The sequence below is a fragment of the Electrophorus electricus genome, chromosome 20, assembly GCF_041902795.1.
Source record: "Electrophorus electricus isolate QZ-2024a chromosome 20, ASM4190279v1, whole genome shotgun sequence".
Taxonomy (NCBI): Eukaryota; Metazoa; Chordata; class Actinopteri; order Gymnotiformes; family Gymnotidae; genus Electrophorus; species Electrophorus electricus.
This window is the reverse complement of record NC_137516.1, coordinates 17,906,687-17,932,830: the sequence shown is the minus strand read 5'-3', so window position 1 is coordinate 17,932,830 and position 26,144 is coordinate 17,906,687. Positions and strand designations below refer to the sequence as shown.

General features: G+C 45.6%; 1 protein-coding gene across 2 annotated transcripts; it reads right to left on the bottom strand.

Moving 5' to 3' along the window:
- Window positions 1-1,032: 1,032 nt before the first annotated feature.
- On the bottom strand, window positions 1,033-26,144 carry tnn (tenascin N). 2 transcript variants are annotated; one of them, XM_027011365.3, is made up of 15 exons: window positions 26,081-26,144; window positions 21,923-22,288; window positions 20,648-21,115; window positions 17,251-17,514; window positions 16,505-16,687; window positions 15,268-15,357; window positions 9,253-9,516; window positions 7,019-7,282; window positions 6,704-6,834; window positions 5,877-6,015; window positions 5,360-5,511; window positions 5,031-5,127; window positions 4,255-4,419; window positions 3,418-3,581; window positions 1,033-2,772 (listed from the first exon to the last, which is right to left on the bottom strand). In XM_027011365.3, exons 2-15 carry the CDS (start codon window positions 22,281-22,283, stop codon window positions 2,650-2,652), a joined length of 2,865 nt encoding a protein of 954 aa, XP_026867166.2. In that variant the 5' UTR covers window positions 22,284-22,288; window positions 26,081-26,144; the 3' UTR covers window positions 1,033-2,649. The 2 variants fall into 2 exon arrangements, with proteins under 2 accessions (XP_026867166.2, XP_026867165.2); XM_027011364.3 differs by lacking the exon at window positions 26,081-26,144 and adding an exon at window positions 24,427-24,567.

Sequence of the window (26,144 nt, the reverse complement as noted above, 5' to 3'; positions counted from 1 at the left end):
CTCCAAATCCCAGCAGCCATGGCTGCATCTGTTTTGTTTGCTTTGGGGTATTTTTTAGTTTGGATCAGAGGCTACAGTAATTGGCTACAACTTTATTTGTTCATTCCCCAAACTCCACACCTCGTGTCTGTTCCCGTACAGATGCCAAGAATTTGGCAATGGGTGAGTATTTCCTGAGGCGGACGAATAAAGGCCCATCCCCCCCTCCCCCCCCACACACACACACCACGTTCCTCCACATCATGCAGGGCCGGAGGGGAGGGGCGGGGTTTCACCATTGTGATGGACTTTAAGCCAACCAGAAACTGCCTCCCTCCACCCGCACAAACAGGCTTTGATCTGACCCAGGGTCTGAGTCACGCTACTGTGGGAGAAAAGTGGAAACACCAACAGACAGGCCACAACAATAACACTGCCCCAGTCTGCAAAGAGCTGGAAGGCTGGTCTGGTCCAGAGCCTCGCTGAAAATCATTTCACAAGAGAAATGATCACATTAAAAAAACATTAGTTCTCTGAGAAAATTGATCATAATTATTAGAGTAAACAATTTAAAATGTGTTTAAAATGTGTCAGGTGTTTGTCCACTGCCGAAAGGGCTCCGTTTGGGGTGGATTTATTAAAAGTAAACTTTTTTAAGACCTCTATGTTATCTTGCTTGCTCTATGTCTTTTTGTCTTTCTCTCTCTCTCTCTCTCTCTCTCTCTCTCTCTGTCTCTCTTTCTCTCTCTCTCTCTCTCTCTCTCTGTCTCTCTTTCTCTCTCCCTCTCTCTCTCTCTGTCTCTCTCTTTCTCTCTCCCTCTCTCTCTCTCTGTCTGTCTTTCTGCATCTCTCTTCAGTTAAGACACACATGGCAGGACTCGTGAGCAGACCTTCTCAACCCTGTTTTTGGTTCCTCCTTAGACCACAGGTGCCTTTACTTGCCTTGCGGTCTCTTTCTTCTCTCTGGGGTAAATACTCATCCCCAAGTTGGATACCAGATATCTTTGTTTCTAGTAAACTTTGATTTGACGTCCAAAAACAGTGTTCAAGTGCTTACCATGTTAAAAACCCTTTATTTCTGACAGAGAATATATGACACTACTGTTTGTCACAAATTAGTTAAACTATAATACTTCACACCCCAAGTCACAACAGTACAAGCCTAAAACATACCATACAACATTAGGTTCCAACCTGTTTTTCATCTATTGTCATCATACTCTCATCACTTGAAAAACACACCAAAATACAAATTATGGTTTCAGATGTTTAAGATACAAGTACAACAATAGAAACATTAAAACAAAGAATGATTGTGAACAAAAAAACTATTAGAATAAACTGTAATTACTGTAATAACTTGCATAGATCTTTTGCATCTTTTGCCTTAAAAATGCTCTCACCATGATTTCATAACTCTAACCATGAAGAAAACATCATTATGTCTTTAAAGGTAAAAATAGCCATGAGTCAGAGGCCAAACATTCCACAAACACAGAGTCTTTAGGAGTACCAAACTGTACAAGCTGTTAAAGATGATCTCTTTATGAATAAGCAAGACACTTAATGAAATGTAGGATGAATCACACTTTCTTCGTGTTTGCGTGTGCCACGTCTGCCATGTGTCATGTTTGTGTGTGCCGCATTCATTGTGTTTGCGTGTGCTGCGTGTGTCGTGTTTGAGTGTGCCACTTGTGTCGTGCTTGCGTGTGGCGTGTGTTGTTTGCGTGTGCCGTGTGTGTCATGTTTGAGTGTGCCGCGTATGTCATGTTTGCATGTGTGTCATGTTTGTATGTGTGTCATGTTTGAGTGTGCCGCGTATGTCATGTTTGCATGTGTGTCATGTTTGCATGTGTGTCATGTTTGTGTGTGCCGCGTATGTCATGTTTGCATGTGTGTCATGTTTGCATGTGTGTCATGTTTGCGTGTGTGTCATGTTTGCGTGTGTATCATGTTTGCGTGTGCCGCGTGTCATGTTTGCATGTGTGTCATGTTTGCATGTGTGTCATGTTTGTGTGTGCCGCGTATGTCATGTTTGCATGTGTGTCATGTTTGCATGTGTGTCATGTTTGCATGTGTGTCATGTTTGCGTGTGTGTCATGTTTGCGTGTGCCGCGTGTCATGTTTGCATGTGTGTCATGTTTGCATGTGTGTCATGTTTGAGTGTGCCACGTATGTCATGTTTGCGTGTGTGTCATGTTTGCATGTGTGTCATGTTTGCGTGTGCCGCGTGTCATGTTTGCATGTGTCATGTTTGTGTGTGCCGCGTATGTCATGTTTGCATGTGTGTCATGTTTGTGTGTGCTGCGTGTGTCATGTTTGCATGTGTGTCATGTTTGTGTGTGCTGCGCGTGTCATGTTTGCATGTGTGTCATGTTTGCGTGTGTGTCATGTTTGCGTGTGCTGCGTGTAATGTTTGCATGTGTGTCATGTTTGAGTGTGCCACGTATGTCATGTTTGCGTGTGTGTCATGTTTGCATGTGTGTCATGTTTGCGTGTGCCGCGTGTCATGTTTGCATGTGTCATGTTTGTGTGTGCCGCGTATGTCATGTTTGCATGTGTGTCATGTTTGTGTGTGCTGCGCGTGTCATGTTTGCATGTGTGTCATGTTTGCATGTGTCATGTTTGTGTGTGCTGCGTGTGTCATTTTGCGTGTGCCAGTGTGGAACATTAGGCAGCCGCCCTTCTCTGCGGTGACCTCTTCTTTCGGCTGCCTGTGCCCACAGGACGCATCATTATCTTGGTGAAGTCCAGAGACATGAGGTGGCCTTTCCACGGCTCCCAGTTCACCCCCTAGTGGACGCAAGAAGAAGTGCACTTTAGCGTCCCTGTGAAATTCAGAGGAAACTGAAACTGTATGCCCGGTGCTTGCATGCCCGGTGTACTGTGAAGAGAAGTGTTATGTTTACCATACCAGAGCCATCAAACAACAACAGCAACAACAACAACAACAACAATAACAACAACTCCATGATCCTGTCGAGAATTAAAATGGACCTTATCCTTAAACTCACCTAAATTGAGCTAATTCTCCACCATCATTCTAAGACAAAATCACTTTTTTCCCCCAAATTCTAGTTTCATAGTTTCATGAATGTCACAGTGCTTGTTAACGTTATAATTAAGGAAGTTCCCAGTGAACACCACCACCTCCTGTTTAGCTGGAAGTCTGGACTGCTCTGAGTATTAATAAGAGGCCGTAACGAGGGCACCGTTGTCTCTGCTTCACGGTGGACCCTTCCTCTGCAGCTCTACATTGCCCCCTGCTGGCCAGAAGCCCACACGCCTAACACAGAGGCACAAAGCCAGGGAAGGGAGGAATTGTCTTTACCCCATTCACATCATGAGAGAAGCCACAGACCTCGGCGTGCAGCACCAATAAAACGAAAAACAGTCAACACCTCCGAGCCGACTGCGTGCCAACGCCACACATCTTACCATGCTGTGTCTGGTGTCTCCAAACTTGCCGTTCAGGTTAGCCAGGTGGCAGTTTTTGTACCACCAGGCTCCCCGGTGAGTAAGGGCACAGTTGCCCAGTGCGATATCATTGTCAGAGTCCACGGTGGTAAAGGGTCTACCCTGGTGGTAAGTCATTGCATCGCCTGGGCAGAAAAGAAGAAGTTCAAGTTCAAGTTCAAGTTCGGTTTATTCGTCACATACAGTCATACAGGGTATAACTCGCAGTGAAATGGTGGAGAGTGCTCTGTCCAAACTGAGGAAAATAATAGGGGTGCATAGAGAAATATAGATATTCTATATATGTGAAATATATATATGCAAAGAGAAATATATATATTCTATGTATGTACAAAATATATTAACAATGTATGTACAATATATGTATATTATGATTATATACACAATGTACAATGTATATGGTTGTGTATATATGTACACAATCTACAGAATGTACAGATCCATTTCGTAGAATAACATATTTGCAGTTGTTGTGTTACAAGGTAATTGAAATATATATATATATATATATATATATATATATATATATATATATATATAGACACACACACACACACACACACACTCACACACATACATACACACAGTTATACAGTTATGTTACATGGTGGTGGTGGTCCCCACAGTTTATCAGTTTCCCTGATTCAGGGCCCGAATGTCCTGTGGGAAGAAGCTGGAAGTTTCTTAGTAGGTTTTGGTATCTAAAACAGGACCAGCGTTTAGCACTGTACTGAGATGTGACAGGTCTCGCTCTTTTTTTAAACGTATTCAAACAAATGTTGAGCATTTTTGTCATACCGGCGTTTCCTCGATATTTGCCAACAGTCAGCTTAAACTTCTGCTTGGCTGGCGCAATCTGAAAGTGATCGTAGACGGCATAGACGCGCTCAGCCCCCAGGCCCAAATCGAAGCGTACCTCGTACTGTGTGGGAGTGTTGGTCAGCTCATGGAGTTTCTCCAGGCCTGGGCAGTCACACACAACATAAGATCACACCACATACAACACCACACATCATCACACGAAACCACACAACACCGCGCAATACCACGCAGCACGGCACAAACTCACACAGCACCACACAACCCAACATAGTCCTAAACACCACACAGCCAAACACAACACCACACCACCACACACACACACAACACCACACAACCTAACATAGTCCTACACAACACCACACAATCCCACACAGCACCACACACAATGCCAAACAATATCACACAACTCCACACATTCAAACACCACCACACACACACACAACACCACACAATACTTCAAAACACCTCATAAAACAGCTGAAACACTTACTTCGGCTAACATAAAAAATGCTCAATCAAAATATGACTCAAGGGAAAACTGTAAATAAGAGTAAATTTTGTGTTCGTGCCTTTTACTAAACACTAAAAACATAATACACTTTAATCTAACCATCTAGTCTGAATAATGTCTGACTCCCATAGTAAATAAATCCCTTGAACAAAATACAGCATAACTTGTAAATGGTTACGCTATATCTACAGAATATGTAACTATGAAAACTCTATAAATGTAGCATATGAAAGATTTATACCGAGCCAGAACTCGTCATTCAGGTCCCCGAAGCCTTGCGTGTACTGTTTCCAACGCTTCATGAAGTCCAGTTTGCCAGAGTTGCGTCTCTGAATAACCTGGAAAAAGAAACACAGCAGAGATGGTACGGAACCATCTCAGAACGACAGGAACGCTCATGTTTCAGGTGTAATGTTTCAGATGCTTAGATCTAGTCATTCATGAGACTACACTGTTTGATACATATACCAAATTTCTTGATAGATTGCTGAGAGTAAGAGCAGAGGTAGAAGGAGTGTTACCAGACAGGACTTTCTTACAAATGATGTGTGTGTGGATTGGGTGACTTACGATCCAGCCTCCACCGTCTGTTGTCATGTCACAGAACACCTGTGCCGGCCTGCTCCGGTCTCCGGAAACATAGATGGTGTACACCCTGCTCTCTGTGTTTCCGTTCTCCATGATCTGTGCGCAGTCCATGGGGAAGGGGTGGACGATTCCCACTGCACACATCCAAAATAGCACTGCATTTTAAAATGACCCATAAACACAGCTTCCACTCCATACTTATCTGTCAGAGGCGCACGGTTTGCAAAACATTAGAATTTACAATTGCATGATTTCACTTTTTTACACAACAACTTATTTATACTTCAGAGTCTGTAGTCCATGCCGTGGTTTTGAAAGATTTTTATTACTTTTTAAATTTATTTTATTTAGCCTCAACACACTAGTGATCAGTATGAGGCCTACAGAGTAAAGTGACTCTGATCTCAAAAGTCTTATTATTTTCAACATTTGAAACTGTTTAATACTTAAAATCTATTTTCAAAGGCATTAGGCCTGTGCATGTGTCTGTTTGTATTACCAGTGCTGAACGTGGTCTCCACTTCTTTACTTCTCTTTGTGCCTCTGTATGCTGTTACGGTCACGATGTACTTCTTCCCCACGGCCAGTCCAGAAAGGCCGTATCTAGTCTCTCCTGCAGACAGTCTCTTCTCAGCACTCTGATGTATAAAAGTAAATCAAAGTCAATCTTGTTTACTTTGTGCAAAGAAAAAATTCTATAACTACGTGCAGAAAGGGGAAATCACACTTGGAAGAAAATGACCATATTGGTTATCCCTGTGGTCAAATAGCCACTGTGGTCATACAGTTCATTACAGTACTGTATAAGGTTGAGGTCATGTGATGTGGGCTTCAGACTGTTAGCTATTTCTGAGCACTAAATGTAATACAGTAGGTGTAGGAGGTTTCTAGTGTATTAGTGGATGTTAGCCTTTCTATAGCGTAGTATTATTCTAGGTTAGTATTAATATTAGTAGACATTATTATCAGTCCATCTAATTATTAGACCAGGTTAGTATTAGTATAGGTGAGTATTAGTCTAGGTTAGTATTAATGTAGGTTAGCCCAGCGTAGTGTTAGTGTAGGGTCATATTAGACTAGGTTAGTATTAGTCTAAGTTAGTATTAGTGTAGGTTCATATTAGACTAAGTTAGTATTAGTCCAGGTTTGTATTGACCTAGGTTAATATTAGCCTAGGTTCATATTGGCCTAGGTAAGTGTTAGCCCAGGTAAGCTTTAGCCCAGGTTAGTGTTAGCCCAGGTAATCTTTAGCCCAGGTTAGTGTTAGCCCAGGTTAGTGTTAGCCCAGGTTAGCGTTAATCCGGGTTAGTATTCCACTCCGCCCACCCGCACGCTGCCGTCCTCAGGCCTGTAATGGAGGACGTAGCCCTGGATGTTAGCCTGAGGGGCCGTCCACGTCAGCGCTGCCGACGTCGCCTGTACATCAACCGCTTGCAGATTCCTGGGGGCGTCGATGTCTAAAAACGAAAAATGAGTCTGTGTTTGAGTTTGCAAGGGGAACGTTCGCAAGCTGATCCAAGAGGAGCAAACATCTCCGTCCATTGCTGCTTATAAACATCGCTTGCGAGGATTCTGCTTTTCCTTCAATAACACTTAAGCACTTAAACTGGCTGTGCTGGTTACAAGCTGGGATCAGGAAACCTGTCTCTGCGTCCGCTGTGGCTTTCCTGCTGTAGCGAGACCCCTTGACGGCCCAGACGTAGACCGTGTAGACGACTCCAGGCCTCAGCATACTGAGCCTGTAGGAGGTGCTGTCTGCTCCCACCTGCAGCTCCTCACTGGAGCCGTGAGGCGAGCTGTAGCTCAGCATGTAGCCGTCGACGTCGGCTTGCACTCTGTCCCACGACACCTCCAGTGAGTCCTCGGTCACCTCTCTGGCCAAGACGTTAGTAGGAGCATCCAGGTCTAAACAGCCATTTGCACAGCAGGTTAATGAACCACAGACCGACATCAGTATCATGCAACCTACAGCAGTTTATCACTGGAAGTAGAAGCCTTGTAAGAAAAAGAAACATGCACTTTATTGACAGTGTTAGAAGGTCAGTTTCTGATTGTATTTTTTGTGTTTACTTTAAATGCATTTTGTAGAGCTGTAAAACAGGACATTCCTTTTATACTGGCTTCCAGTTCAGTGGCATTAAATTATGGTGTGGTTTATTTTGGGTTTATTATTAATATATTTCTTTTAAGAGGTGCAAGAAGAAACATAACATATTGAACGTCTTTTTCTAAGAAGATTACTGAAAGTCACAGAATTCCACATGTATTTTACTAGTATGTAGATAGTTTGATTTGAAAAGCTGCCAGAAACCTGTCTCCAGGAGTGGAAATTATATCCTCATAGTACTGCTCTTGAATCTTCTCATCTGAGCTGCGTCTGATGTAGAAATATCAGACAGCTAATTGGGATTTCGTAAAAGTTCCTAGCACATAGGTACATTTGCGGTTGTTTCTAATGCCCATGAGTTAAATTAACCAACCCTGTTTTGTCAACCTTCTCCCATGACCCTCGTTCAAATAAAGAACAAAATCTGTTCGAAAATCTTTTTGCCAGGTTTGCGTGTGAATGTATCACTGAAATATAATAAGAAAAAGAATTTTCCTTCTTGATCCTTTCCAAGATTGAAAACATCTGCTAGGTGCTTTCAATTGCCGTACATTTTAATTTAAACACCGAGAATACTTTTCTGGAAAGCTTGTAACGGTTCAAAGCAAAGATGAAAAAAGAGCCTGTTTCAGGAAAGTGAGATTAGAAATGGCACACAGTAGCTAAACATTAAAGAAACATTTTCCCACCAAGAAGCAAAAGGGTCACTGACACGCACATGTTCCAGCAAACAGGCATATGGAAGGAAACCCCGCCTGGGGCCCTGTTCCCTCATCACACATCACAGGGCAGGTCACACAATCCATGAGGCTTCTCACCAAAGTCATAAACTACCACAGGCTACTATAGACTGACATAGACTACCATAGGTTACCATAGTCTACTGACTATGACTGACATAAACTACCATAGACTAGCACAGACTACCATAGACTGACATGGACTACCATAGGTTACCATAGTCTACTGACTATGACTGACATAAACTACCATAGACTAGCACAGACTACCATAGACTGACATAGACTACCATAGGCTACCATAGATTACCACAGGTTACTACAGACTACCACAGGCTACTTTAGGCTATTATAGACTCCTATCATAGGCTGCTACTAAAGAACCTATCATAGGCTGCTACCATCAGCCCCTTTATTTTTAATTTTTCAGATTTCCTCAGTTGATAATGTGCATAAAGCATGTTTTTTAAGCAGAACCACAGCAGCTAAGAGAGACCTCTCTCCACTGTTAGAAGATAGCAGTGAAAATGAAGAACTGCGTAACGTTGTGTCAGATCTTAATCTTAACTGATCTTATTTTAAATAAGAAAATTAAATAAGAAAATCTTATTTTCTTAGTTCAGTCATCCACTTAGTTGTTAAAAAACACTTGTCTTATCATTTTTGTTTGCTCTGCCAGTCTTAAGCAGAGCTAATAAAATAAGCCTCCAGCAGCGTAAACGTTCTGGTAGAGAGTCCTGCTCACAGATGCCATGGGTGCATGCCAAACAGCGCCTCGTTTTCACTTTCTGAAAACAGAGGAAAACTGAACTCTTTAAAGAATGCTGAAGTTTTCAAGACCATATGAGCTGAAAGCAAAACATTAAATTTTTTTTAAATCACGCTACAGGAAAGCTATTGCAGGAAATGAGAACAAACTGAAAACTTCTATTCATGCAGCTGCCAAGGGGAGAGAAGGGTTGAGGTTGAGAATAGGGACCAAGCCCGGCTCGGATCCTGGGGTCCTGCACCAGGAGGGAGCGGCTCACCGGTCTCGACCTCTGTGGAGGTCTTTCTGCTGAACTGAGGGCCCTTGTACGCCCAGATGTAGATGGTGTACAGGACGCCCGGCTTCAGGGAATCCAACTGGTAGGAGGTGGCGTTCGCCCCGATTTGGATCTCCGGGCTGGAGCCCTCGGCCGAGCTGTATGTCAGCACATAGCCGTGGATCTCGGCAAGGACCCTGTCCCATGTCACCATGGCGGAGGTCTCGGTTATGTCCCTCGCGATCAGTTTAGTCGGAGCATCGATATCTGTTTGGCGGAGAGTGTGAGTCATGAGGCGCCGGGAGACACGCAATGAAATTCAGTCCCCCCCACCCTAAGCACATTTCAACATAACATTTTATTCTGGGTGAGAAAAGACTTATAAAAACATATATTAAAAAGATTTTATAAGTAATGAGCTGTTTTTAGCAGTTAAAGTTGTATTGCACACATGTTTAATATGTGTATTTCTCTGCAGGTCATCTTATAAGTCCTTTATATTATCAAAGACATTTCAAGTGTCAGAGCCAGCTTGACGTGTAAGAGTCACATATATTCTACAAATGTTTTTGCTTATTACAAGATGATTTAGTCAGCTCAAACATCCCCACATGACTTGTTCAGCCCCTATATCAGTGACACTGGTGGCCTTGAGAAGCATAGGACCTACATATCGCACCTTTAAATGCATAGTTCCTGTTTAATAAAATGGGAATGCTTTTGTGATTCCTGAAGTTTGCGTGATGAAGACAGAAAGCAGTGCTGGCAGCGCGTCTACGTGACCAGCTCGGTTTTCTAGGGCCGAGAGAGAGGAACGGTTCCACTAGCTGCGAGAGGAAGTGAGAAGCCATGCAAAAGCAATCATCATTTGGAATATTCCTCGGGGTGTGCCCCAAGGCTGGTGCAATGTCACCATGCTGTCCACATTGTGGAAATTGATTAATGATGCCTTCCAAGAACACAGAGAACCACATCTCTCATTGAGATGCTGTTTGCTATAGCACACATCTCTTTGGCCTTGATTCTGGGCAGGGAGTAGAATGTGAAACAGCTCAAAGCCGGCTGCAAGACAATAGCTCCAGTCCCACGGAATTCCAGTGCAAAAGGTCCAGGTACACTTAGTCCACCCCTCCTTTGTTCATACATCACCAGCAAAACCACAAGCACGGAAGAACCACAAGCAGACAATACTATACTATTCTGAGCAAAATATCTGTTTGACCAAAGGCCACAACTGGATCCCATACCTGGTGCTCACAAGCCAGCTCTCAAAGGCTGCACTTTGTAAAGACCACAAGACTGACAGACTGGGTGTGTTTACTTTTCCCCAATGCTAACGCTCGATTGTAGTATCACAAATCCAGATTTGGCTGGAGAGAGCTCCCAAGCCAAAGTCAGGCCTGAGCAGAGGTCAGAGAGGAAGGCGGGGTCAGGGCTGAGCAGAGGTCAGGGAGGAAGGTGACCCCATGTCCAGGCTGCTTAACATTAACAGCATTCTCTGGGTGGAGGACATATGCACTGTGCCCGGGCTCTCCAGGATTCCTTTCACTCCCGATGAAGATGGGGCTCACAAGCACGTATCATTTACCTTAACAGCCCAGCTGGCTTTTCTGTGTATGTCTGTTTATCCGTGTCCTTACACACTGCCTATAACAGCTTGTGTCCTACGGGAGAAGTAAAAAGAACCACTGACCGTTTCAGCAGGAGGGTAATTGAGAGTGGGGCAAATAAGAGCTAAATGAGAACAGCAGAGAAATCTTTATCACACCCTGAAGTAAGAGCAGCCTCCATCACTTCAGACTACCCAGACTTCATTGCATTTAATTAAACAATTATTTTGCATGAACCTGTCTGCCATGAACCAGGAATAATGAGCTTAATGAGATTAAACTCCAGTACCTTCGTTTGAGAATGGATCAGGTTTACTGGTCTACACCCATGTCATAGATGTCCAAAGAGCCATCCGCCAGGCTTCAGCCCAGACCAGCTCACAGTTCAGCGAACGTGCCAGCCAGTCTGGCCTGCCCTGTTCTCTAGTGGTACCTTCTGGTCCAGTGGTTGGTTTTTTGATAGGTAGTGTGTGCTAGAGAATTCGATAAAATTCCTAATTTTCTTCTTACATGAAAGGGCTTTTTAACGTTAAAGACCCGAGAGTTTCTCTGGATTCTGTTTTCTCTTCCTAGATTTATATACTTTATTCCAAGAAGGAAAAAAAAAAAAACGAATTTGTATGCTGTAATATTTAGCTGAATAATATTTAGCTGAATAGTGCACACTGCAGTCACTTCCTGTCCGTCAGCCTTATGGGTGTGGCCTCGTCTTAGCCTCCATCAGTACGTCAGTGCAGGGAGACTGTGCATGGGAACTGCAGTCATCGGGACAATGCACACTTCTGTGAGCCACGGCGGGGCTTGAAAAGCCATCTCCTCAGAGCACCTGCCAGATGACCAGTAGCCGCAGCCGGACACTGGGAGAAAGAGGGAGGTGCAGTCGTCCCCGGCAGCCTGGCAGAAAGTGGCCCTGTCTCAGATCTGAGGTTGCTTTATGTATTGAGTTTGCACATATTCACTGGCTTTGGCATGCCCAAACGGATTCTCGCTGGGGCTTTTTTTCCGGCTTGCACTGTGGCGCCCGTGAGGCGTGTGTCTGTCCGTGTGCTTGAGCGTGTGCCTGCATGTGTGTCTCTGGGTGTACATGTGCGTATACCTGCATGTGTGCCTCTGGTTGTGCGTGCACATGAACTTGAACGTGTACCTGCATGTGTGTCTCTGAGTGTGCATGTGTACGTGCCTGTGTATGTACCTTCATGTGTGCGTCTGGGTGTGCCTGTGCGTGTACCTGTGTCCGTTGGTGTTTGTGTGCGTGTACCTGTGTCCGTTGGTGTTTATGTGCGTGTACCTGTGTCTGTTGGTGTTTGTGTGCGTGTACCTGTGTCTGTTGGTGTTTGTGTGCGTGTACCTGTGTCTGTTGGTGTTTGTGTGGGTGTACCTGTGCCTGTTGGTGTTTGTGTGCGTGTACCTGTGTCTGTTGGTGTTTGTATGCGTGTACCTGTGCCTGTTGTTGTGCATGTGCATGTACCTGTGCCTGTTGGTGTTTGTGTGTATGTACCTGTCTCTGTTGGTGTTTGTATGCATGTACCTGTGTCCGTTGGTGTTTGTGTGCGTGTACCTGTGTCCGTTGGTGTTTGTGTGCGTGTACCTGTGTCTGTTGGTGTTTGTGTGCGTGTACCTGTGTCTGTTGGTGTTTGTGTGCGTGTACCTGTGTCTGTTGGTGTTTGTGTGGGTGTACCTGTGCCTGTTGGTGTTTGTGTGCATGTACCTGTGTCTGTTGGTGTTTGTGTGCGTGTACCTGTGTCTGTTGGTGTTTGTGTGCGTGTACCTGTGCCTGTTGGTGTTTGTGTGCGTGTACCTGTGTCTGTTGGTGTTTGTGTATGTGTACCTGTGCCTATTGTGCGTGTGCATGTACCTGTGTCTGTTGGTGTTCGTATGCATGTACCTGTGCCTGTTGGTGTTTATGTGTGTGTACCTGTGCCTGTTGTTGTGCGTGTGCATGTACCTGTGTCTGTTGGTGTTCGTATGCATGTACCTGTGCTTGTTGGTGTTCGTATGCGTGTACCTGTGCCTGTTGGTCTGCATGTACCTGTGCCTGTTGGTGTACCTGTGCGTGTGTATGCACACAGTATGCATTATCCCTCACAGAGTAATCCTTCAACAGGCTGCCCTGCTCATCCTGAACCAGTAACTAAACAAGTGGATCTTTTCTTTTCCTGGATCAGCTCTTTAAAGCACGCATGTGGGTCAGGGGCTGGACACCTGACAGGGATCTGGAAGTGTTGCTTCTTGCAGCACTAACCCCACAAATGGAAACTATTTACACTGACCTCCAGGCTATAAAAACAAGTAATTCCCCAGCATAATGGAACACAGAACACAAGCAACACCCCTTAGAGAAGCCAGGGCGAGTGTAAACACATGCAGGCCAAACGCAATCACAGACGCAACTCTGGCACAGACTAGCTCGCTCTTTCTCTCAAAAGTCAACTGACCCCTAAGTGAATGGCCAGATATCTGTATATTTTCAGCCATAAAGCCACAGACAGGATGAATCGGGATTATGGAGCATTGCTGCCTCAGGGTTGATGGATTAGAGGACGTCATTGAGCATAGCGGAGGAAGATGGCGTGAAGTACTTCCTCTAGTTTTTAGAACGCCCTGATTGGCCAGAATCCCTGAAACATAATAAGATATAAGCATGGGAAAGGACTACATTTCCTTCAATCCCTTTAAGTGTTTAATTCCATAAATCTGTGCTGTGATTATATTACTATTTTGATATGTCTATGCTATTAAGACGGCTCCTGGTATATGTGCACTTCCTGGCATAGGGAATAGAACTAATTGTCAATGGGAAAAAAAGGAATGCAACTAACACTAAATTTCCAGTTGGAGTCCAGCCAGGTTTTTGGACTCCTAGTTCCAAATCCAGAAGTCAGTGTGATGGCTTATACTTAACAATGTCATTTCAGCTGCCACATGACTTATTATCAATCATAACTCAGACATACCGAGTAGTCTCCGTGGCAACTGCTGGACCAATGAGGCTCTTAACTGTGTTGGAAATGTCAGTGGTAAAATGAGCACATTTGTATAACTGCTGGCTTCACCACAATACACAGTCCCCACAACACATGGTCCCCACAACACACGGTCCCTACAACACACGGTCCCCACAACACATGGTTCCCCAACTGGTCAGGAACCCAGCTCCCAAGGTTCTCCAAGAATATTTGTTGCTGTTGGAGTTTGGACTCGGTAGGGCAAAGGTCATATACGAATGGCACATATCCGAATAGCCTTGGCTAAAATAAAAATGGTGCGTGGTTGCTTTCTCAGTCACGGGGAAGCCGTTGAATGGATTTATGGCAACAAGAAAGGCTGTAATAAACTTTGTGATGTAAAGATTCAGCTTTGAGCTTTGAGTTGTGTAAAACAAATAAATAAAAATAGAAATAGAAATTGTGTAAAGGGTAGCATAAATGTCAATTTCCTAAACGTGTTTGACTCTAGAATATAGGCTTCAGTAAAGAAACAAACAAAAAAAACTTTAACGACAGTTAAATGTCTTAAGTTTAAAATCAATTTACAGCATGTCATACACAAAAATGTTACTATAAAAGTATTCTTTATTGTTAGTTTAATTTTAACATTGGCCTGTATTTTAATATAATGAGTTGCAAGAGAAGTTCAGTATTTTTTGGTAGGTATAGAAGGGTGCTAGAGGTGTGAAGGGTTAGCATGGTGATCAGGTTCCTGTAGCACCATAACCAGAGCCTTGACCTGAGCATATACCTGAATGTCCTGAATACACACCTGAGCATATACCTGAATGTCCTGAATGCACACCTGAGCATATACCTGAATGTCCTGAATACACACCTGAGCATATACTGGAATGTCCTGAATACACACCTGAGCATATACCTGAATGTCCTGAATACACACCTGAGCATATACCTGAATGTCCTGAATACACACCTGAGCATATACATAAATGTCCTGAATATGTACCTGAGCATATACATGAATGTCCTAAATATGTACCTGAGCAAATACCTGAATGTCCTGAATATGTACCTGAGGGTATACCTGAATGTCCTGAATATGTACCTGAGGGTATACCTGAATATGTACCTGAGCATAAACCTGAATGTCATGAATATGTATCTGAGGATATACATGAATGTCCTGAATATGTACCTAAGGATATACCTGAATATGTACCTGAGCATAAACCTGAATGTCCTGAATATATACCTGAGGATATACCTGAATGTCCACCTGAATATGTACCTGAGCATAAACCTGAATGTCCTGAATATGTACCCGAGGATATACCTGAATGTCCTGAATATATGCCTGAGGATATACCTGAATGTCCTGAATATGTACCCGAAGATATACCTGCTTGTGCACAGGGAGGAACCTTTTCCACTGCAGACTCGTATATGGTCAGACTCACCTGTGACTCCACTTGCAAGTGACGCCTTCCCTTCACTGTTTCCTCGGACTGCCTGCACTGATATCTGGTACTCGGTTCCTGGGTTAAGGCCTGTGGGGAGGGGAGGGGGGAATAATTCAGTCCATTTGTACACAAACAGAATGCATGTTTGTTCATGTCCTGGATCTCATCTGAGGAAGCAGTGCGGTTTGTGAAGAATGGAGCACATGATCAAAACAGTACGGCTGCCCGTACTGCTGGATATGAGCTCTCTGACAGAGACTGTTAACCTTTTCAACACCAGTGCCATCGTGGTGTGGTAGTGCTGCTTTGGTTCTGGGCTGTGAGTGAGTCAGTGTTCTGTGCTGTGAGTGGGTCAGTGTTCTGGGCTGTGAGTGGGTCAGTGTTCTGGGCTGTGAGTGGGTCAGTGTTCTGTGCTGTGAGTGGGTCAGTGTTCTGGGCTGTGAGTGGGTCAGTGTTCTGGGCTGTGAGTGGGTCAGTGTTCTGGGCTGTGAGTTAGTCGGTATTCTGGGCTGTGAGTGGGTCAGTATTCTGGGCTGTGAGTTAATCAGTGTTCTGGGCTGTGAGTGAGTCAGTGTTCTGGGCTGTGACTGGGTCAGTGTTCTGGGCTGTGAGTTAATCAGTGTTCTGGCCTGTGAGTGAGTCAGTGTTCTGGGCTGTGAGTGGGTCAGTGTTCTGGGCTGTGAGTGGGTCAGTATTCTGGGCTATGAGTTAATCAGTGTTCTGGGCTGTGAGTGAGTCAGTGTTCTGGGCTGTGAGTGGGTCAGTGTTCTGGGCTGTGAGTGGGTCAGTGTTCTGGGCTGTGAGTGAGTCAGTGTTCTGGGCTGTGAGTGGGTCAGTGTTCTGGGTTGTGAGTGGGTCAGTGTTCTGGGCTGTGAGTGAGTCAGTGTTCTGGGCTGTGAGTGAGTCAGTGTTCTGTGCTGTGAGTGGGTCAGTGTTCTGGGCTGTGAGTTAATCAGTGTTCTGGGCTATGAGTGGGTCAGTGTTCTGGGCTGTGAGTGGGTCAGTATTCTGGGCTGTGAGTGGGTCAGTGTTCTGGGCTGTGAGTGAGTCAGTGTTCTGGGCTGTGAGTGAGTCAGTATTCTGGGCTGTGAGTTAATCAGTGTTCTGGGCTATGAGTGGGTCAGTGTTCTGGGCTGTGAGTGGGTCAGTGTTCTGGGCTGTGAGTGGGTCAGTGTTCTGGGCTGTGAGTGGATCAGTGTTCTGGGCTGTGAGTGGTGTTCAGTTCTTAACTCACCCACGATGGTGTGCACAGTCCGAGCCTCCTGGCTCCGTGCTACGTTTTCCAGCTCCCCGTGGCCAGTGGGACTAGTGTGACGAAGTTTGAAGAAATCCACCTCATTCTCAGGGTTCTGCCAGTCTACCTGGATCGAGTCTTCCGTCTGCCCGAGCACACGGATGCCTTCCACACCAGACACACCTGCAACAGGTACCAACATGGATCACACTGTCCCTCCCAGTGAGCCAGAGCCTGGTAAAGTAAAGGCAGAATTATGGCTGAAGATTTTATTTTTCCTGCTAGGCCTTTTGGTTAGTTACATAACAACCTGCCTAAGGTTTTGGGTGCATCTAATTATTTGCTTCTAGTGCTACTATCACATCTGTAGTGAATATTGCCTCCTCTCAGAAATGAGTCGCTGAATGGTCATAAAGTAACACATCACAGTTGACGTCCCTACACCATCGATTCCATCGATTACCTGGTGCTTTTTTTGTTTTTAATTAGGAACAAACGATCTACTTACTGTGTATATAACAGCATGGTTATTGGACATTGGGCAATGTTGAAATAAATCAGAGCTTTACAATACGTTAATTTGTGTAATCTAATGGTCTACGTTATTGGTTGCATTTAAGGGTATGTGTTCTGTAATCTGTAGTGAAACACCTCCTGACCCTGCATATCACCAATCTGAAAGTGCACAGCGACGCCTGTAAGAGGACGCACGGTGACGTATGATGACCAGAGAGCAGCTCCCTGACCTGTGGTAGCCAGGATCCGGTCCGCGTCGCTCTTCTGGGCCTTGATGACCGCGTACACCTGCACGATGTAGGTGACTGCGGGCTTGAGGCCTGTGATCAGATAGGAGTTCTCCATGTTCAGCACCTGGACCTTCTGGGCGGTTCCTGCATCTCCCTCTGGGTGGTAGGACAGCACGTAGTACTCAGCTCCCCTCACGGGCTCCCACTCCACCAGCAGGGACACGTCCGTCACGCGCACCAGATGCAGGCCTTTCGGACTCGCCACTGCAAAGGCACGTGCAGGCCTCTCACGTTAGATGTCTGTTACCAACATCTGAAACGTCGCTTAAAGAGCTCCAGGGTTCATTATTCAAACAGAGTTCATTTTTGAACTCTTAGAAAGTTAAACTCTTAAAGACGTGACTCACACTGGTAGTTTCACTCAAAACTCCATTTCTAGAATTATTACTGTGAGTGTGTGTGAGTGTGAGTGTGTGTGTGTGTGTGTGTGTGTGTGTGTGTGTGTGTGTGTGTGTGTGTGAGTGTGTGTGAGAGTGAGTGTGTGTGTGAGTGTGTGTGTGTGAGAGTGTGTGTGTGTGTGTGTGTGAGTGTGAGAGTGTGTGTGTGTGTGTGAGAGTGTGTGTGTGTGTGAGTGTGTATGAGTGTGTGTGTGAGTGTGTGTGTGTGTATGAGTGTGAGTGTGTGTGTGTGTGTGTGTGTGTGTGTGAGTGTGTGTGTGTGTGTGTGTGTGTGTGTGAGTGTGTGTGTGAGAGTGTGTGTGTGTGTGTGTGAGAGTGTGTGTGTGTGTGAGTGTGTATGAGTGTGTGTGTGAGTGTGTGTGTGAGTGTGTGTGTGTGTGTGTGTGTGTGAGTGTGTGTGTGTGTGTGTGTGTGTGAGAGTGTGTGTGTGTGTGAGTGTGTGTGTGTGTGTGTGAGAGTGTGTGTGTGTGTGAGTGTGTGTGTGTGTGTGTGTGTGTGTGTGTGTGTGTGTGTATATATGTGTGTGTGTATATGTGTGTGTGTGTGAGTGTGTGTGAGTGTGTGTGTGTGTGCTGAAGTTCTCCTCCTTGTCTCTCAGAGTTTCTGTGCTCCTCCATCTTTCAGCTTCTCTCCTCCAGATGCCTCCTTGCGTTACTCCCTCATCCACCATTGTTGTAATCTATCTTGTCTTATACAAACATGCCGTCGGAACGCACGGATCGGGAAGCTTCGGAGCTGGCAACCCTTCCTCTGTTTTCCTTGTCTCTCATTGCAGTGTGGTTGTTAACTGAGATATCACAATCACTGTGGAAAATGAAAAACAATGCCTGCGACAGAATTACACTGCGAGAGCAGAGGAAGCTCGTTAAAATCCCGGGAGCCTAGGAGACACACGCACATGCACACACAGACGGTGCAGGCTAAAACGCTAAAGTGTCCCTGCCCCACCAGAGGGTCACTGAGGAGAAAGGAAGAGGTGGTGTCTTTAAAGGAACGTAGAGTTTGCTGTTTTCTGAAAAGGCCGGGGGGACGTGTGAGGAGAGGAGGGGTCACGGGGGGCCGGGGAGACCACATTAACCGGGAAAGAATTCACAGCAGGACTGGACGTCGCTCCACGCAGAGAAGGGGCAGGAAGCTGAATGGTTTCCTTCATTTTAGCAGAGGCCTTTCCCTCAAGTCAATACATCGGCTCCTGCCTCTCACCATGCAGGCTCTGCCAGGAACAGTATCAACCCAGAAATGATATTTCACAAAAGGCACACCAGAGGAATAAATGAACAGACAGAATGAGGCGATGCATTAGCGGCCGAGGGTGTGTGCGCTCAGCGACTGATATCAAGAAAAGCACATTATAGCAAAGAAATCTGCTAAAATAACAAAACCGAGTTGAGACTTCATAAAATCTATGGTGGCAATATTGCAGAGGCAGTGGGGAATCACGGGTGAGTTTTTTTTTTAATCTGGCTGGTTGACAAACTTCCCCGCTCGGTGGAAACTGAAGAAAAGCAAAGCAAGTTAGATTGAAATAAACTCGACACAGTCACTCGACACAGAAAGCAGAAGCGTTGGGAGAGAAGTTCATCCTCCATTTCTCCGTCCTGTTTCAGACGTTTTCACGCAATGTGTCCTTTTCATTACGGCACCGGCAAGTTTCTTCAGAAGATGTCGGTGTTGCTGTCTGGCCTTGTCCACGCTGAGTGTGTGGAAAGAACGCCCGACGCTGGGTTAGCAAGTGGACACCACGCACCGCCTAAACCCTGCACTTCTGCAGAGCTGGCCCGGGGAGGTCCGCCCAATTGGATCAGGCGCTCCTGATCGAGTGGCGTCCTGCTGTTTCTCTCCCTGATTCGCCTCCTACGCAATCAGCAAACTCTTTTAGGGCTTTTCTTTGCTTGGACATGTCAGACAGGAATGCCAAAGTCTCCCGTTCCTTGTGGGGGCAGAATGAGTCTGGGCCTTGGGATTATCCAAGTATGAACATTTACCAAGAGACTTCAATGGTAAAACTCATCAGAGCAGCGAAAGAACTGATCAGAAATCACGTGGTCTCAAAACAGACAAGCAACATTTTCAGGTGCACATTGATTGTGTCAATGGTAATAGAATCATTAATATTAATATGCTAATATTAATTTGGGTAATGTGAACATGGTATTCTACAAAGGTGAAAGGAAAATAAAACCATTAGATAAATGATTGACAGTTTTAAATATGGAGTACTGTTTTGGCACCAATTAGTGTCACTGCCATAAAAGCATAATTACTAACCCTAGCTGATGCATGGCTTCATGGAATGCTTGTTTGCTCTTTTTCTCAAATTATCATTCATGGACTCAATTATGTTGTCCCCTAACTCCACAAGCCTCACCCAGGAGTGCAACATCTCCAAGGATCTTGCCAATGCCAGGATTGTCTTCTGAGGACTTCATGTCAATGCACTCCATCCCTGAGGCTCTGTGCATGCACGATGGAAAGAACAGGATGTGCAGAGCTGGGCGTCTAGGCGACGTCAGCGTTGCGACCTTACCGAGACCTTCTAAGTGCTTTAATCCTGCTTTTGTTGTGTTTGACAGGGTGTCGGAGTGATTATACTGAATAATAATCGACTGAATGTAAGTACTTATCCCGATCTTCGTGCACGATTGATATATTATGTCTGTTATGTTTAAGTTAACAGTTGAAGCAGAGGACGCACCTGTGGAAATCTCACACACGCTAAGATAAGTAATGACCTCCAGGGAAGTGTTTTTAGTCTCTGGTAGATCCTCGGACTACTGTGTGATACACCAAAATCATTTCAGATCATTTCAGATTCCGAGACAAAAACATGCCTCCTAATGCCTCGACATCCCTCAAAACATCTACTCTTCAGATGACCTTTGTCAGAACTCTATAACAACCGTTCACGGCAGCTCAAAGCTGTTTGAGTGGAACATTACCCATGGAGCAGTCGTCCCCGAAGAAGCCCTCGTCGCAGATGCACCGTCCGTCCAAGCAGCGACCATTTTCCGTGCAGTCACCCAGGCAACGCTTCTCGGTGCAGGCGTCCCCCGAGAAGCCCTGAAAGCACACGCAGCGGCCGTCCACGCAGTGGCCCCTGTCACTGCAGTTGTCAGGACACGCCAGCAGACTGCAGTCGTGGCCAGCATAGCCGGCGTGGCACACGCAGTGGCCGTCCACGCAGTGGCCCCTGTCACTGCAGTTGTCAGGACACGCCAGCAGACTGCAGTCGTGGCCGGCATAGCCGGCGTGGCACACGCAGTGGCCGTCCACGCAGTAGCCATTATCGTTGCAGTCCTCAGGGCAGGCAGACGTGGAGCAGTCCAGACCCGTCCAGCCTGGGTCACACCTGCAGCTGCACGAGTCGTGCTGGTAGGTGCCGTGGCCACTGCAGCTGGTGTCCATGCCTGGTAAAAATCAGGAAGGACAAACTCAGGCTGCAACCTATTGAATGTTCTGCAGACTAAGTTGCACTGTCCCACGTGTTCTGGTAACTGACTAATCTTCACCGTTCTCACGTGTGCTGGTAACTGACTAATCTTCACCGTTCTCACGTGTGCTGGTAACTGACTAATCTTCACCGTTCTCACGTGTGCTGGTACCTGACTAATCTTCACCGTTCTCACGTGTGCTGGTAACTGACTAATCTTCACCGTTCTCACGTGTGCTGGTAACTGACTAATCTTCACCGTTCTCACGTGTGCTGGTACCTGACTAATCTTCACTGTTCTCACGTGTACTGGTAACTGACTAATCTTCACTGTTCTCACGTGTGCTGGTACCTGACTAATCTTCACCGTTCTCACGTGTGCTGGTAACTGACTAATCTTCACCGTTCTCACGTGTGCTGGTAACTGACTAATCTTCACCGTTCTAACGTGTGCTGGTAACTGACTAATCTTCACCGTTCTCACGTGTGCTGGTCCCTGACTAATCTTCACCGTTCTCACGTGTGCTGGTACCTGACTAATCTTCACCGTTCTCACGTGTGCTGGTACCTGACTAATCTTCACCATTCTCACGTGTGCTGGTACCTGACTAATCTTCACTGTTCTCACGTGTGCTGGTACCTGACTAATCTTCACCGTTCTCACGTGTGCTGGTACCTGACTAATCTTCACCGTTCTCACGTGTGCTGGTACCTGACTAATCTTCACCGTTCTCACATGTGCTGGTAACTGACTAATCTTCACCGTTCTCACGTGTGCTGGTACCTGGGCTTCCTGCACAGCAGCCCTGAGCGCACTGAGTCTTCAGGTAGGTCACCTCCTCCTCCAGGCCGTTGAGACGGTACAGGAGAGATTTGAACTCCTCCGAGTCAGCGCAGGCGCAGCCGGCCGACGACAGCTGGATGTTGTGCTTGAAGACGACGTCATTCCCGCCGTCCACCGCCATGATCGGACTCTCCGACGCCGGGTCCTGTGAGAGCAGCATGGCCTGCTTGCAGCCAGAGTCGATCTTGTACACGTGGCTAAACGTGATTCCTTTCTCGGACGTGTTCGAGCCCTCTGTCAGCGCAACACCGGAGGCTGTGCACAGCGCCCCCAGCAGGATTCCTCTTAATATTACAAGCATGGCCTCTGGAAGGAGAAAACACAGCCTGTTTCCATGTACAGCCCTTACACTGATAATCACAGAGTCTATATTCTAGAGGACATTATCTTGTACGTTACACTTGGGATAAAGATGGGTGCTTGACTCACACCTGTTATTATTTTTAATGGGATAGTTTATTTTGCTAAAGTAACATTTGATCCTACAGTAGTGGTTTAGCAGTGTGTCTGCTTGACAGGCACAAACCACCAAAGCCTTTAATTACACGTTTTCTGCAATAAGTGCTTTGAGAAATACTTATAACCGTATGATGTCATTTCTAATGACAGTGATGTCATCCAAACTTTTTATTTTTTTAACTCAGGGGGAAGTGGAATTTATAGTGCTGTTTTAAAATGATGTTTTTGGGGGGTTTTTTTTAAAGAAAATAAAAACCCAACTATAACTTTGGAAAGAATCCCTCAAAGCCAGTTTGATTTACATTTCCAACATGAATAAAAGTGGTTCTTTTCTCTAGCGTACTAAGGGGAAAGGTTCCCCAGCATGCAAATCTCTTAAAGATAAAACATTAAACATTATGTGATATTTGGTGTGAGCTCAGATTGTCATCATTTGCATATGACTTTAGCAATTCATAATAGAACAACGCTCCACAAAAAATATCACCTGAACATGTCCTTTATTTAAGAGGCGCATTTCAGGTCTGTTTGGAGTGTGCATGATGGCAAACTTTGTGACTTCAGTAGTACCCAAAGAGGAAGGTGACACACTTACTTGAACAGGACGTCAGAATGCTCAAACACAGGAAATGCAAGTTTACATGTTACAGTGGAAGAAATTACAAACACGTTCAGACTGAAGAGAGATACTGTTCTGCTGTTCTACCATGATTTAGAAGAAGCAGGAAATTCAACAACTCAGCACAACCATGTAGTTCCCATCTTGGTATAATGTGTGTGAACTCATTTATGCGTCTGTCCTGATTGGCTTTCACCCAGGGCAGAGGTCAATTTAACACAGCAGTAAGTTGACACCAGTGTGCTAATTATCGTCATGGTAACTTTCTGAGTAGGAATTAAACTTCATGTCACACACTTTGTGTGGCATAACGTAGTTACCATGGAGATCGATGCCTTCAGCCCCGGCTTGCTTCATTCAAAAACATTCCACCTTTTTCTGTCATTCACTAATTGCATTCATTTCTGTTTTGATGAATGAGGGATATTTCTTGGTTGGATTTTGGGACACAATCACTGAATAACACGCATCAACGAGTGGATAAACAGATGTGCAGAGATACTGCAAAAGAGAATCTTTAGTGCCCCTGTAAGACAGAGTTGGAAATGTGAACAGGAGAGCACACCATCTGGGGTTTGGGCTGCCACAGATACCCCGGCAAATAGAGTCATCACAGAGGGACAATTTTTTTGGAATGGTTCATCTTTTCTTTTCAGATATTGGCATACTAAAGGAATTGAAGAGTCATGAAGGTTCATCTTTCTTATGAGAATTCATCGAGCGTGCTGTGCCCGCCATCCCAAACCGAGGGCCATTTCCTTGAATGTGTCATTATCATTTCATCTCCAGGTCAGAATGTCCTCAATTTTTCCAGGTTTTCAGGGTCACCTGCAGCTTCGAACCACAGCTGAACCAGACGGAGCCCTGCATCTCTCTGGGCAGATTTTAAATGTTTACTAAAATCACTGGACCAAAAAAAAGACATTTTTTGCTCGTCCATACAGCGGCATCAGTTGGAAAAGGTAACAAAACAAATGTTGTTTTAAAACAGCGTATTACCTGGATGCCTTACAAAAAAACGTATGTGGACATATTCTTTGAACATAACATTCCGCACCAACTCTGAGTTTAGCTCCGGCAGGCAGCAGAGAAGTTTGGCTCAGAACCCACATCGCAAGCCCAGACGTCACCCTCGGTCTGGCTCAGCGGCAACTCCTCCGGTCCACGTTTATTGCTTCCTGACAGTGGCTTTTATTTGAGGCACACCGCCAGTCTCCTTTATTTCTTTTGGAGATAGTTGCCAGTGGCCCGCCAGTTTCTCCCAGCCGGTGCTGAAAGATCCCCCCCGAGACAGTCAGCAGTAGCAAGCATGTGACTACATGCAGCCAAGATGGCCGCGGTGACCAGGCACTTGGACGTGACCTACCCCGATCTTTTGCGTCAACCGTGCACTTCTTGTGAAACGGGACCTCCCCGACAGTATGCGCTCCAAATGGCCTCGAACTCCCTCCAGGGGTCCGACAGCGCGTTCCTGCCCCGAGCAATCACCCCTGACCCTCCTGCATTAGAATGCCGCCCCTCTCTGTCTGGTTCTGCTTCCTGCTGATGTGACAGCGAGCTACAAAGTAGGACACCCCTGCGAGTGGGAACAGGGGTGCTCGTGATTAAACGCCCCCTGTCCCGAGGTCAGCTGACAGACGTGGGCAATAAAGCGGCCTGTAAACTCCACTCAGGCATGTCACGGAGCCCAAGCGAGCCACGGATGCTTCTATGTGCTATGGGGCGCGAGGAGAGCTCACAGTAACGAGGGATGCCCGAACACCTGTGAACACCATCAATCTCGATCACAGAGAGGAAGTGCCTGACAAAGAGGAAGGGAGGAGGGGATGTCCAGGCGAGGCATCCCCCCCCCCACCCCCCCCCGAGACACATTATCCGGCAGACAAAGACGGTCTGTTCCTCTGCATCTGCAGTGGAGTTTGGGTCGCAGCGCCAGACGAGGGACGGACCACCAGACCATAAAAGCAACCACAAATGCTGGAGCACTTCCTCTTCGAGAGCTCAAAGCAATTATGCTCCAATCTGGGTAGCAGACCCACAACCCCTGCTAGGTCTGTAGCTGTAGGGCCCCAAACCGCACCAGCCATGATAAGGTTACAGGAGTTAGTCTTACGCAATGCACGTGCATTACGGTCTGGTACGGCACAGTTACGCCTCCCCACAGCCTGAACCACGACTGACGGAGGAGTCACACTCCTCGTACTGGGGAGGACGCTCTGCATAGGGTCCGTGTCCAGACCTCTTTAAAACAAGCTAAGCAAAGACGGCATTTGATGTTTGTTTGCTTTTTGCTTTTTGCCAATGCATGTACTATTCAAAAAGTAGATGATCGAATAATAATATAACCCATTGCTTGGAAGAAAAAAAAAAGTGCAAGTTTCATTTTCAGCATGGAGTGTACAGAACATGAGTTGCTGTGGCTCTTTGCTGAGATGATGTGCAGAATAAAGAAACGAATGCTGCATGTTGGAATTCCGGAGCGCGAATGCCTCTACGTTGCGTCTGCGGTCACATTGCAGCAGCAGTCAGGTGTAAATGAAAACGCAGAACGCACAACGCCCAGCAGGGCATTTGTCAGGAACTTGTGCTGACTCTGGACTCTGCTTACAGTTAACTCTGCAGCCTTGCTTTTAGGTGGTGGGATCAATGACATGCGAAATTAAGTCCAACCAAAATGTTTTTGTCTTAGCTAGAGAAACCATGAGTCAGGCCCAGTTCAGTTCACGCATGTATGAGAATTAAAATATCCAAAGCAAAAAATTATCGTGTTCATCATAATAACGGCAGATCAACTTGGTTTTCTCAACCAGCACATGAAGTTTGTTTAAAATAGTTGAGCAAACGAATAAAGTACATTACATTATGCACCATATTTTAAAACCTTTTTTGTAAAAATTGCATAGCAAAATTATTCTTATAATTTAACAAAATTATTCTTCTAATTTTGTTCAAATTATTTGATAATTGCAATTTGCCCATGCACAGGGAAAATTTAGTACATAGCTGTAAACTTGACTTACCACTTAGGATGTTCGACTGATGCTGAGAAATGCTTCTTCTCTGATCCTAAGCTAAAGAGTCTCT